At 45.9% G+C, this 13582-nt stretch overlaps 1 protein-coding gene across 5 annotated transcripts in view; it reads right to left on the bottom strand.

Moving 5' to 3' along the window:
- The window catches only part of wasf3b (WASP family member 3b), a 30582-nt gene that overhangs the window by 9730 nt on the left and 7270 nt on the right, over nt 1-13582 (bottom strand). For all 5 annotated transcript variants that reach the window (XM_046290835.1, XM_046290838.1, XM_046290836.1 and 2 more), the window contains 2 exons: nt 7764-7910; nt 3034-3168 (listed from right to left, as the gene is read on the bottom strand). In XM_046290835.1, the coding sequence (XP_046146791.1) occupies nt 3034-3168; nt 7764-7896 (268 nt within the window). In that variant the 5' untranslated portion in view covers nt 7897-7910. The remainder of the gene's footprint in view (nt 1-3033; nt 3169-7763; nt 7911-13582) is intronic.

The raw sequence follows: 13582 nt of genomic DNA, 5'->3' as shown, positions 1-13582 counted from the left end.
GCGGGAGGGAGGACAAACAAGAGAGAGGGGAGGGAGGACAAACAAGAGAGAGGCGGGAGGGAGGACAAACAAGAGAGAGGTGGGAGGGAGGACAAACAAGAGAGAGGCGGGAGGGAGGACAAACAAGAGAGAGGCGGGAGGGAGGACAAACAAGAGGAGAGGTGGGAGGGAACAAACAAGAGAGAGGCGGGAGGGAGGACAAACAAGAGAGAGGCGGGAGGGAGGACAAACAAGAGAGAGGACAAACAAGGAGGGGGGGAGGGACAAACAAGAGAGAGGCGGAGGGAACAAGAGAGAGGGCGGGAGGGAGGACAAACAAGAGAGAGGTGGGAGGGAGGACAAACAAGAGAGAGGCGGGAGGGAGGACAAACAAGAGAGAGGTGGGAGGGAGGACAAACAAGAGAGAGGCGGACAAACAAGAGAGAGGCGGGAGGGAGGACAAACAAGAGAGAGGCGGGAGGGAGGACAAACAAGAGAGAGGCGGGAGGGAGGACAAACAAGAGAGGGAGGCGGGAGGGAGGACAAAACAGAGAGAGGCGGGAGGGAGGACAAACAAGAGAGAGGCGGGAGGGAGGACAAACAAGAGAGAGGCGGGAGGGAGGACAAACAAGAGAGAGGCGGGAGGGAGGACAAACAAGAGAGAGGCGGGAGGGAGGACAAACAAGAGAGAGGGACGGGAGGGGGAGGACAAACAAGAGAGAGGCGGGAGGGAGGACAAACAAGAGAGAGGCGGGAGGGAGGACAAACAAGAGAGAGGCGGGAGGGAGGACAAACAAGAGAGAGGAGGACAAACAAGAGGAGGGAGGACAAACAAGAGAGAGGCGGGAGGGAGGACAAACAAGAGAGAGGCGGGAGGGAGGACAAACAAGAGAGAGGCGGGAGGGAGGACAAACAAGAGAGAGGCGGGAGGGAGGACAAACAAGAGAGAGGCGGGAGGGAGGACAAACAAGAGAGAGGCGGGAGGGAGGACAAACAAGAGAGAGGCGGGAGGGAGGACAAACAAGAGAGAGGCGGGAGGGAGGACAAACAAGAGAGAGGCGGGAGGGAGGAAGGACAAACAAGAGAGAGGCGGGAGGGAGGACAAACAAGAGAGAGGTGGGAGGGAGGACAAACAAGAGAGAGGCGGACAAACAAGAGAGAGGCGGGAGGGAGGACAAACAAGAGAGAGGCGGGAGGGAGGACAAACAAGAGAGAGGCAGGAGGGAGGACAAACAAGAGAGAGGCGGGAGGGAGGACAAACAAGAGAGAGGCGGGAGGGAGGACAAACAAGAGAGAGGTGGGAGGGAGGACAAACAAGAGAGAGGCGGGAGGGAGGACAAACAAGAGAGAGAAGGACCAAGAGAAAGAGGGAGAGATGGGAGAAAAGTATTTATATGGTGTATTCAGAAAGTATTCAGACCCCTTCCCGTTTTCCACATTTGGTACATTACAGCCTTACTATAAAATAGTTTTTTAAAATTCTCATGAATCCACACAATGACAGTGAAAACAGGTTTTTATACATTTTTGTATTAAACTTTTAAAAACAGAAATACCTTATTTACATTAGTATTCAGACCCTTTGCTGTGAGACTCGAAATTAAACTCAGGTGAATCCCGTTTCCATTGATCATCCTACAACTTGATTGGAGTCCACCTGTGGTATATTCAATTGATTGGACGTGATTTGGAAAGGCACACACCTGTCTATATAAGGTCCCACAGTTGACAGTGCATGTCAGAGCAAAAACCAAGCCATGAGGTTGAACAAATTGTCTGTAGAGCTCTGAGACAGGATTACGTCAAGGCACAGATCTGGGAAAGGATACCAAAAAACTAATGCAGCATTGAAGGTCTCCAAGAACACAGTGGCCTCCATCATTCTTCAATGAAAGAAGTTTGGAACCACCAAGACTCTTCCTAGAGCTGGCTGCCCGGCCAAACTGAGCAATCAGGGAAGAAGGGCCTTGGACAGAGAGGTGACCAAGAACCCGATGGTCACTCTGACAGAGCTCCAGAGTTCCTCTGTGGAGATGGGGTTCCTTCTGGAAGGTTCTCCCATCTCTGCATCACTCCACCAATCAGGCCTTTATTGTAGAGGGTCAAGACGGAAGCCACTCCTCAGTAAAAGACACATGACAGCCCGCTTGGAGTTTGCCAAGTGTCACCTAAAGGACTCTCAGACCATGAGAAATAAGATTCTCTGGTCTGATGAAATCAAGATTGAACTTTTTGGCCTGAATGCAAAGGAGGAAACCTGGCACCAGCCCTACAGTGAAGCATGGTGGTGGCAGCATCACGCTGTGGGGATATTTTTCAGTGGCAGAGATTGGGAGACTAGTCAGGATCGATGGAAAGATGAACGGAGCAAAGTACAGAAAGATCCTTGATGAAAACCTGCTCCAGAGTGGTCAAGACCTCAGACTGGGTCGAAGGTTCACCTTCCATCAGGACAACGACCCTAAGTACAGCCAAGACAAAGCAGGAGTGGCTTTGGGACAAGTCTCTGAATGTCCTTGAGTGGCCCAGCCAGAGCCCAGACCTGAACCCGAATGATCATTGCTGGAGACCTGAAAATAGCTGTGTTGCGACGCTCCCCATCCAACCTGACCGAGCTTGAGAGGATCTGCAGAGAAGAATGGGAGAAAATCCCCAAATACAGGTGTACCATGCATGTAGCGTCATCCCGAAGAAGACTTGAGGTTGTAATCGCTGCCCAAGGTGCTTCAACAAAGTATTGAGTAAAGGGTCTGAATACTTATGGAAATGTAATATTTATAAAAACCCGTTTTTGTTTTGTCATTACGGGGTATTGTGTGTAGATTCATGAGGGGGGAAAAAAATAATTTAATACATTTTCGAATACGACAGCAATGTTACAAAATGTGGGGAAAGTCAAGGGGTCTGAACACTTCCCGAATGCACTGTACATCCTCAGTTTCAGCACTTTCTCCACAACTGACTTAACTCACTAATGCAAAGGACCTCACATCCCTCTGGCAACCAGTATTGACACCACTTCCTGTTTCTTGTGACCTCTAACCCCTGTCTCACCTTCCTCCACAGTGGAGTCCAGCTGGGTGACCTTGACAGCCAGACGGTCGATGCGGTCCTGCAGGGAGTTGGCTCTCCGGTAGAACGTGTTGGCCTCGTTGAACAGCTCCCCAAAGATGTCCTCCGCATGTTTACCTGCAGTACAAGAGTAGACAGATGGATCGTGTGTGGTTAACATGACATTCTGGTGTACTAAATGATGCATACAGTATGCAGCACACTTTGAGGATACTATAGAGCAACTGTTCTGTTTATGACAACAGGACCAAGCAACAACCAGACAACAGGAGATACAGCCATTGTTAAAGACAGCAATGACATTAAAGCCTGACTGGTAGGAGAAATCCATTGAGATGGACTTGATGCTTGGGACTATCAAAAGGCACAGGTCTACCATTCTTCTGTTAACAAACTGAACTCACAAATAGACCAGGGCATCACTGTCATGTGAGGTCCTAGAGGAAAAATACAAACAATCAAGCTTTGCAAGAGCACATCTGTTGAGATCAGGCGTCAAAATGTTTAACACTAATTTGTGTGTGAGAGGCACGCACACACCCATGCACAGGATGACCACTGGACAAATATTTAGAGGAAGAAAAGGAGGTTCAGAATGTTGAGGTCCAATCCCTCTATGGTTCTAACATTGTCTCTCTCTCACACACACACACACACACACACACACACACACACACACACACACACACACACACACACACACACACACACACACACACACACACACACACACACACACACACACAAAATCAACTTAAGCACACACATAAGTGCTCACAAACACACAGCTCCTGTCCCTAGTTCAGGCTCTCCAGGCCTTTGTGCCCAGTCATTTATACAAGAGATATGGATATAATGACAAGATGCTTAGGATATGGGATTTTAATATGTAGGATCTTAATATGGGATCTTAGGATCTTAATATGATCACCATGTTGCAGGAGAACTTTCCTACAACGCAAGAATTGGAAAACTTGTAGTGTATTTGAGGTTTAAAAAAGGCCTCTGAAGTTTGTCAGACTTGATTTTCCCTGATGAGAAATGTATTAACCCCTACAAAAATGTCCATGAATTATAATCCACATAATCCACATTTCCTGTTCCTGCAGGTTTATTTTCCTGCTGTAGAAAAATGGCTCAAATGAAGATCTTCCATCTGTATGTCTCCGCCCTAACAATGGGATTAGTTGTCCACAGAGCGGAACAGCGGGTTGTCAATCTCCTTCCTAGTCCTTTTTGGATTGGTGGATAAATCACGTTATATAGAAATGGAAGAAAAGGAATAATCTATGAGGGGTGTTGATGTCAACTGCCTATGTTCAATGGAGTGTGAGATGCTATGCTAGCCTCATGATTATGCATATACCGTGTCAAATTTCAACAGGGAGAACTCCGATATAAAGTGCTCTTTCTCAAAGTTGCCGGGATGTCACGTGCGTCACACTTATCAGTACATTGGTAATACTTAGGTTATTACCAATCTTCTATTAGATCAAATCAGCCTCACGTATCAAAATAGCAATTCATGGTTATCTTGACTAAAAAGTCAACCCTCTCATTGCCCCCCATAAAGAAACTCTTCACTTGCTTAATAATGAATGATCTGCTTAACATGGACAGATTTGGGCAGGGATAGGGCTCTAGCTTAGACTCCCTCTTTGTTTATATTGAACCCACACAGCTGCTGCTGAAAGGCCCACTCCCACCACAGGAACAATCACAATGGCAGAGATGTTTATTGGATGAGTCTTGTCCTGGAGGCAGAACTGAGTGATTTCCGCTAGATGGGACAGCTGCAAAGTCAAAATTGGCTAAATTGTAAAAATTCATGAAAAAAATATTGCCTCTTCATTTATTTTTTAAATTTAACTAGGCAAGTCAGTTTAGAACAAATTCTTATTTACAATGACCGCCTACCCCGACCAAACCCGGACGACGCTGGGCCTATGGAAAAATCTCGTTATATACTGGGGCGGTAGGTAGCCTAGTGGTTAGAGCGTTGGACTAGTAACCGAAAGGTTGCAAGGTCAAATCCCCGAGCTGACAAGGTAAAAATCTGTCGTTCTGCCCGTCATTGAAAATAAGAATGTGTTCTTAACTGACTTGCCTAATTAAATAAAGGTTAAACATAAAACTGTGCGCTGCCCTATGGGACTCCCAATGCCGGCCAGATATGATACAGTCTGGATTCGAACCAGGGACTGTAGTGACGCCTCTTGCACTGTGATGCTGCGCCACTAATAAGGGCAAGCAGTGGTTAAGGTTAAAATGTGACTTTGTGGCTGTGCCAGCTAGTTATCACTCTGCTTAGCTGCCTCCAGTACATGAGTCATCCCAAAACATATCTGCAATGACAGAGAAAGAGAGAGGATACCTGACCACTGTGACTGACCAAAAACTTAAGGAAAGCTTCGACTATGTACAGACTTAGTAAGTATAGCTTACTTGCTATTGAGAAAGGCCACTTTCTGAATTTCACTTCAAAATGTTAGAGATACATATTTCCATCAGATTACACAAACTCCCATATCTATTGGGTGAAATACCAATGTGCCATCACAGCAGCAATATTTGTGATCTGTTGCCACAAGAAAAGGGCAACCAGAGAAGAACAAACACCATTGTAAATACAACCCATATTTATGTTTTTATATTTTCCCTTTTGTACTATTTGCACATAATATGCCATTTGAAATGTCTTTATTATTTTGGGACTTTTGTGAGTGTAATGTTCACTGTAACATTTTTTTATTGTTTATTTCACGTTTGTTTATCATCTATTTCCCTTGTTTTGGCAATGTAAACATATGTTTCCCATGCCAATAAAGCCCTTAAATGAAATGGAATTCAAATTGAGAGAGGGGGGAGGGAGGAAAACAGAGCAAGACGAATAAAGCAATAAAGGAGAGTTGAGAGAGAGAGAGCCAGAGGGTGGTTGGATACTGGGTATAAGAGAGGAAAGTACATCTCTAAATATTTCACAGGACATTATCTGGGTCCTTTCATGGGGGTAGCAGGGTTATTCAGGCAATAACCCCTTAAGTCATAGTAACTCTGTTTAATGCTGTTGTATTACAGCACACACCAATAGTGTGTGTTAAAGGATGCCAAGTGATGCCAGCCCCCCCCCCAAAATTGAAAAAAATAAGTAAATAATAAGAAAGTATATTTCATCTCTGTGTTTTCATAATTTTCTGAGAAAGCATCCAAACGAGCAAAACAGCACCCCTCTGTCTCCATGTGTGTAGGCCATCTATCTGATTCCGTCTGGTCATAAAGAGTATGACATTGTTGCTGCTCATAGCATTGAATGAAAAGGAAGCCGGTGAGCATTTGGCCTCCCTTGATAAAAAAACAAAACAAGACAATAGCCAATCAGCATTGAGCTAAACAGTGAATGGTCCTTTCGGACCAAAAACAAAACAACAACAAAAGTGTCAAGGGATTTGGTGTCACTCCTATCACAGAGAAATACGTCTTTGACAGAAACAACCTGAATTGTTGCATCTCGTTGTGTTGTTGTCCTCGTGACTAGCTAGCTAAAATTGCCCCTTTCCTAAATTAGCCATAGATGAAGACAGGGATTTGGACTTGTGGTTTTACTTAATTCTCTGTACTGGCTAATGATTATAACGGGGATTCTGATCCCCCAAAAAATGCATTGTGCCCCTGGGTCTGAGAGGATGGAAGTTCCAGATGTAGAAGGCTAATGTCAACTAGCTTATGTTGCCCATGAAAGGAAGCTAGGCTAGCGTCCAAGCATTTTAGCCAGGTAGCCTATGACAACAACAAATAGAGTGTACCGTCATAGACCGTGATTGGACAAAATTATTTTTGGGATCTTTTAGCTGCATCACTGTATTAAACTAAGCTAAGTAGAGGTGATTTGATGATGTTGAAATTAAAATGGTGCAGGACTTGTGGAGGCAGCTCCCGTTTAACTTTGTGACTGGCAGTAACTCTCAGTGTTTCTAAATCAATAGTTGTTTAGTGGTCTGAAAATATTGGAAACTTGAACTTTCTTGACCCTGCTGTAGGTCATGTACTGTAACTGTTTGTCACCTGCAATATGCTTTGTGGACTTCACCGGACAGAGGTTGTCCCTGGTTTCGGGATGAAACAAAGTGTGGTTGAATTTATTCTGCCTCTGTCTTCTTATTGCCTCAGCCTTAGAGCTATATATCACAGAGGCAAGGCATATGAACTAACATGTTATAGAGGAAACAACGCAGTTATCACAACACATGGTTTGTAAAATGTTAGTTCTTCTTCCCCTGGCTTGGCTTCTCAAGTCATTTCACTCACGCACCACTACTGGTACACACACACAGCTGGATGAATAGATGTTTTTGAAATATTTCAACAGGATTATATACCGTACCCCCCCCCTCGACACCTCTATGTCCCAGATCCTGTTTCACTGAACACTGACAAATTAATCGCTTCTTAGACATCACTATATCATCAGGTCTCCTCAAAATATGTAACAGCACTGCAGCACGGTGACTATGAGATGAGAGGTTATTTAGGGGAGAATTTATTAGTATAATATGATGAGCATAAGCATGATATTCATAGATGGCACACCTATATGTGGGGAATAGTACAATGACAGTGTATTATTTCACTGTTGTCACCACGGTAGAAAGCGCATGTAGTTCTATGTAGCCTGTGGTTACTGCTCTCTGCTCGGTGTGTTCTGCGTGTCTTACTCAGGCTGCTGAGCTGGCGGATGATGGAGGAGAGGGTGTTGTTCATCACACAGTCCAGCTCACTGCCGACGCCGTCTGGTAACGCCCCCCGGCACAGGTGGCGCGGGTCAATGTTCCTCTTCACCAGAGGCATGGTGACACCTCACACTGTTACACAGGAAGCACACAATACATATGATATGACACACACTGTACTTTCATAATGGATGTAATAACAGACACGTTTTCCTACATTTTGTAAGTTATAACTACTGTTAGTATTATAAGCACACACTCACAATGCAGGGAGACACTGATACACACACACACACACACACACACACACACACACAGATAGTCAATGGGCCAGACGTATTAGCACACACTAAGAAACACACAATAGTCTTTTTGGAAACAGGGTAAGTGAGGCTGGGCATACGACGGTGACCTGTCCAGACGAGACCAAGCGGCAGTGCAGTAGTAGTGGACAGCAGAGTGATTCAGGTATTGGGAAAATGAGCTACAGTCAAATCAAATGTTATTTGTCACATGCGCAGACTACAACAGGTATTACAGTGAAATGCTTACTTACAAGCCCTTAACCAACAATGCAGTTAAGAAATGCATTTTTTTTTAAAGAGATAAGAATAACAAATAATTAAAGAGCAACAGTAAATAACAATAGCGGGGCTTTATACAGGGGGTACCGGTACAGAGTCAATGTGGTGGCTTTATACAGGGGGTACCGGTACAGAGTCAATGTGGTGGCTTTATACAGGGGGTACCGGTACAGAGTCAATGTGGTGGCTTTATACAGGGGGTACCGGGTACAGAGCCAATGTGGTGGCTTTATACAGGGGGTACCGGTACAGAGTCAATGTGGTGGCTTTATACAGGGGGTACCGGTACAGAGTCAATGTGGTGGCTTTATACAGGGGGTACCGGTACAGAGTCAATGTGGTGGCTTTATACAGGGGGTACCGGTACAGAGTCAATGTGGTGGCTTTATACAGGGGGTACCGGTACAGAGTCAATGTGGAGGCTATATACAGGGGGTACCGGTACAGAGTCAATGTGGTGGCTTTATGCAGGGGGTACCGGTACAGAGTCAATGTGCGGGGCACCAGTGTTGAGGTAATATGAACCCGAAGGTAGAGTTATTAAAGTGACTATGCATAGCAAATAACAGAGTGGCAGCATCATAGAAGAGGGGGGTAGCAACAACCGGAATTGTTGCATCTCGTTGTGTTGTTGTCCTCAGGTGACTAGCTAGCTAAAATTGGCCCTTTCCTAAATTAACCATGGATGAAGGCAGGGATTTGGACTTCTGGTTTTACTAAATTCTCCGTTCTGGCCAATGATTATAATGCAGATTCTGATCCAAACAAAAAATGCATTGTGCCCCTGGTCTGAGAGGATGGAAGTTCCAGATGTAGAAGGCTAATGTCAACTAGCTAACATTGCCCAATAGCGGGGCTATATACAAGGGGTACCGATACAGTGTCAATGTATGGTGGCACCGGTGTCAAGGTAATATGTACATGTAGGTAGAGATATTACAATTATTATGCATAGAAAATAGCAGAGAGTAGCAGCAGCGTAGAAGAGGGGGGCAATGCAAATAGTCTGGGTAGGCATTTGATTAGATGTTCAGGAGTCTTATGGCTTGGGGGTAGAAGCTGTTTAGAAGCCTCTTGGACCTAGACTTGGCACTCCGATACCGCTTGCCGTGCAATAGTAGAGAGAACAGTCTATGACTAGGGTGGCTGGAGTCTTTAGGGCCTTCCTCTGACATTGCCTGGTATAGAAGTCCTGGATGGCAGGAAGCTTGGCCCCGGTGATGTACTGGGCCGTTCGCACTACCCTCTGTAGGGCCTTGTGGTCAGAGGCCGAGCAGTTGCCATAACAGGTAGTGATGCAACCCGTCAGGATGCTCTCGATGGTGCAGCTGTAGAACCTTTTGAGGATCTGATGACCTATGCCAAATCTATTCAGTCTCCTGAGGGGGAATAGGTTTTGTCGTGCCCTCTTTACGACTGTCTTGGTGTGCATGGACCATGTTAGTTTGTTGGTGATGTGGACGTCGATGAGAATGGGGCGTGCTCGGTTCTCCTTTTCCTGTAGTCCACGATCAGCTCCTTTGTTTTGCTCACGTTGAGAGAGGATGTTGTCCTTGTACCACATGGTCAGGCCTCTGACCTCCCTATAGGCTGTCTCATCGTTGTCGGTGATCAGGCTGTTGTGTCATCAGCAAACATAATGATGGTGTTGGAGTTGTTCCTGGCCGTGCAGTCATGAGTGAACAGGGAGTACAGGAGGGGACTGAGCACGCACTCCTGAGGGTCCACTGTGTTGAGGATCAGAGTGGCAGATGTGTCGTTACCTACCCTTACCACCTGGGGGAGGCCAATCAGGAAGTCTAGGATCCAGTTGCAGAGGGCACTATGGTGTTGAATGCTGAGCTGTAGTCAATGAATAGCATTCTCAGATAGGTGTTCCTTTTGTCCAGGTGGGAAAGGGCAGTGTGGAGTGCAATAGAGATTGTGTCATCTGTGGATCTGTTGGGGCGGTGTGCAAATTGGAGTGAGTCTGGGGTTTCTGGAATAATGGTGATGTGAGCCATGACCAGCCTTTCTATGCACTTCATGGCTACAGACGTCCAGGTCGCAATTGTAAATGAGAACTTGTTCTCAACTTGCCTACCTGGTTAAATAAAGGTGAAATAAAATAAAATAAATAAAAACGTGAGTGCTACATGTCAGTAGTCATTTAGGCAGGTTACCTTAGTGTTCTTGGGCACATGGACTATGGTGGTCTGCTTGAAACATGTTGGTATTACAAACTAAGTCAGGGGGAGGTTGAAAATGTCAGTGAAGACACTTCCCAGTTGGTCGGCGCATGCTCGGAGTACACGTCCTGGTAATCCGTCTGGCCCTGCGGCCTTATGAATGTGTGTGGAGTATAGGTGGTCTATGTTTTTAAATTTACCTTTATTTAACTAGGCAAGTCAGTTAAGAACAAATTCTTATTTTCAATGACGGCCTAGGAACAGTGGGTTAACTGCCTGTTCAGGGGCAGAACGACAGATTTGTACCTTGTCAGCTCGGGGATATTGCAACCTTTTGGTTACTAGTCCAATGCTCTAACCACTAGGCTACCCTGCAGCCCCAGAGTTTCATCCCCTCTGGTTGCACATTTAACACGCTGATTGAAATTAGGTAAAAACCAATTTAAGTTTCCCTGCATTAAACTCCCCGGCCACAAGGAGCGGCGCCTCTGGATGAGCGTTTTCCTGTTTTCTTTTGGAGGTATACAGCTCATTGGGTGTGGTTTTAGCGCCAACGTCGATCTGTGGTGGTATGTAGACAGCTATGAAAAATACAGATGAAACCTCTAGGTAGATAGTGTGGTCTACAGTTTATCATGAGATACACCTCAGGCAAGCAAAACCTTGAGAATTCCTTAGATATCGTGTACCAGCTGTTGTTTACAAATATGCATTGGCCCCGCCCTGTGTCTTACCAGAGGCTGCCGTTCTGTCCTGCCGATAGAGTGTATAACCCGCCAGCTGTATGTTATTAATGTTGTTGTTCAGCCACGACTCAGTAAAACATAAGATATTACAGTTTTTAATGTCCCGTTGGTAGGATATACGTGCTTTCAGTTTGTCCCATTTATTTCCAGCGATTAGCTAACAGTACGGATGACAAACGCAGATTAGACACTTGTCGCCTGATCCTCGCAAGGCACCCCAATCTCTTTCCATGAAATCTCAGTTTCTTTCTTCAGCGAATGACGGGGATGAGGGCCTGTTCGGGTGTTCGGAGTAAATCCTTCCAGTCTGACTCATCAAAGAAAAATTGTTAGTCTAATTCGAGGTGAATAATCGCTGTTCTGATGTCCAGAAGCTCTTTTCGGTAATAAGAGACAGTAGCAGGAACATTATGTACAAAATAAGTTACAAACAATGTGAAAAAACAAACAAAATGGGACGGTTGGTTAAGAGCCAATAAAAACGGCAGACCTTCTCTCCGGCGCCGCCCAGCCTCACCACCACCCAGCTTAGCTTCCCAGCCTCACCACCGCCCAGCTTAGCTTACCAGCCTCACCACCGCCCAGCTTAGCTTACCAGCCTCACCACCGCCCAGCTTTGCTTCCCAGCCTCACCACCGCCCAGCTTTGCTTCCCAGCCTCACCACCGCCCAGCTTTGCTTACCAGCCTCACCATCGCCCAGCTTTGCTTACCAGCCTCACCACCGCCCAGCTTTGCTTCCCAGCCTCACCACCACCCAGCTTTGCTTCCCAGCCTCACCACCGCCCAGCTTTGCTTCCCAGCCTCACCACCGCCCAGCTTTGCTTCCCAGCCTCACCACTGCCCAGGTTTAGGGTCAACAGTTCAGACACAAATATACACAGAGGATGCCAAACGTTAGGAACAGCTTCATAATATTGAGTTTGCCCTCAGAACAGCCTCAATTTGTCAGTGCATGGACTCTACAAGGTGTCAATAGCGTTCCACAGGGATGTGGTTCCATGTAGACTCAAATGCTTCCCATAATTGTGTGAACTTAGCTGGATGTCCTTTTTGTGGTGGACCCCTCTGTATACACAGGAAATGGTTGAGCATGAAAAACCCAAGAGTGTTGCAGGTCTTGACACAAACCGAAGGACCTGGCACCCACTACCAAAGGTACTTAAATATTTTGTCTTACCCATTCACCCTCTGAATTTGATTTAACTAGACAAGTCAGTTAAGAACAAATTCTTATTTACAATGACGGCCTACCCCTACCAAACCTGGACGATGCTGGGCCAATTGTGCACCGCCCTATTGGACTCCTAATCACGGCCAAATGTGATGCAGCCTGGATTCGATCCTCTTGTCTGCACCATGTCTGAATTGACTCGAGACATAAAAATCCCTCTTAAATCTGTCTCCCCCTTCATCTACACTGAATGATTTTACAGGTGACGTCATTAGGAGAACATAGCTTTCACCTGGTCAGTCTGTCATGGAAACAGCAGATTTACATTTAGATTTAAGTCATGTAGCAGACGCTCTTATCCAGAGCGACTTACAAACAGATGTTCCTAATGTTTTGTATACACACACACTCACGCTCAGACACATTCACTTGACATTTCAGACCAACACCCACACACACACTGTCCAATGCAATTGGGGTCTAAGCTGATCCTGTTTCTAAGGCAGATTTTACAGCAGCTTCCTGTTTTAGCGGTCTCCGCATCTCTACTTCCGGTTCCTCCCAGTGTCACATCTCTATTTCCTGTTCCCCCCAGAGTCACATCTTTATGTCCTGTTCCTCCCAGTGTCACATAACATTGAGGACTATACCACAACAGTCACGGGCTTCATCAATAAGAGTAAAGACGATGTCGTCCCCACAGTGATTATAAGAACGTATCTAGCTAAAAAAGCTCAAGCTACCGCTGACAATGAACGGACACGGATGCATACAAGAAATCCCGCTATGACCTCCAAAGAAACATCAAACATGCAAAAGGACAATATAGGAGGAAGGTGGAATCCTATGACACCGGCTACGATGCTCGTTGTATGTGGCAGGGCTTGCAGACGATACCAGATTACAAAGGGAAACCCAGCGATGCAGAACTCCCAAACAAGTTAAATGCATTTTATGCTCGCTTCAAGGAATATAGCACTTTGCCTTGTGTGAAAGCCCGTTTTTCAGGATGACTGTGGTCTCACTCTCCGTGGCCGATTTGAGCAAAGCGTTTAAACAAGCTAACAATCACAAAGCCGCAAGGCCAGACAGAATACCAGGACGCGCTCTCAAAGCATGCACAGACCAGCTGGC

Source organism: Oncorhynchus gorbuscha, linkage group LG12 (assembly GCF_021184085.1).
Source record: "Oncorhynchus gorbuscha isolate QuinsamMale2020 ecotype Even-year linkage group LG12, OgorEven_v1.0, whole genome shotgun sequence".
In the NCBI taxonomy this organism is placed as follows: domain Eukaryota; kingdom Metazoa; phylum Chordata; class Actinopteri; order Salmoniformes; family Salmonidae; genus Oncorhynchus; species Oncorhynchus gorbuscha.
This window is presented reverse-complemented; position numbering and strand designations above follow the sequence as displayed.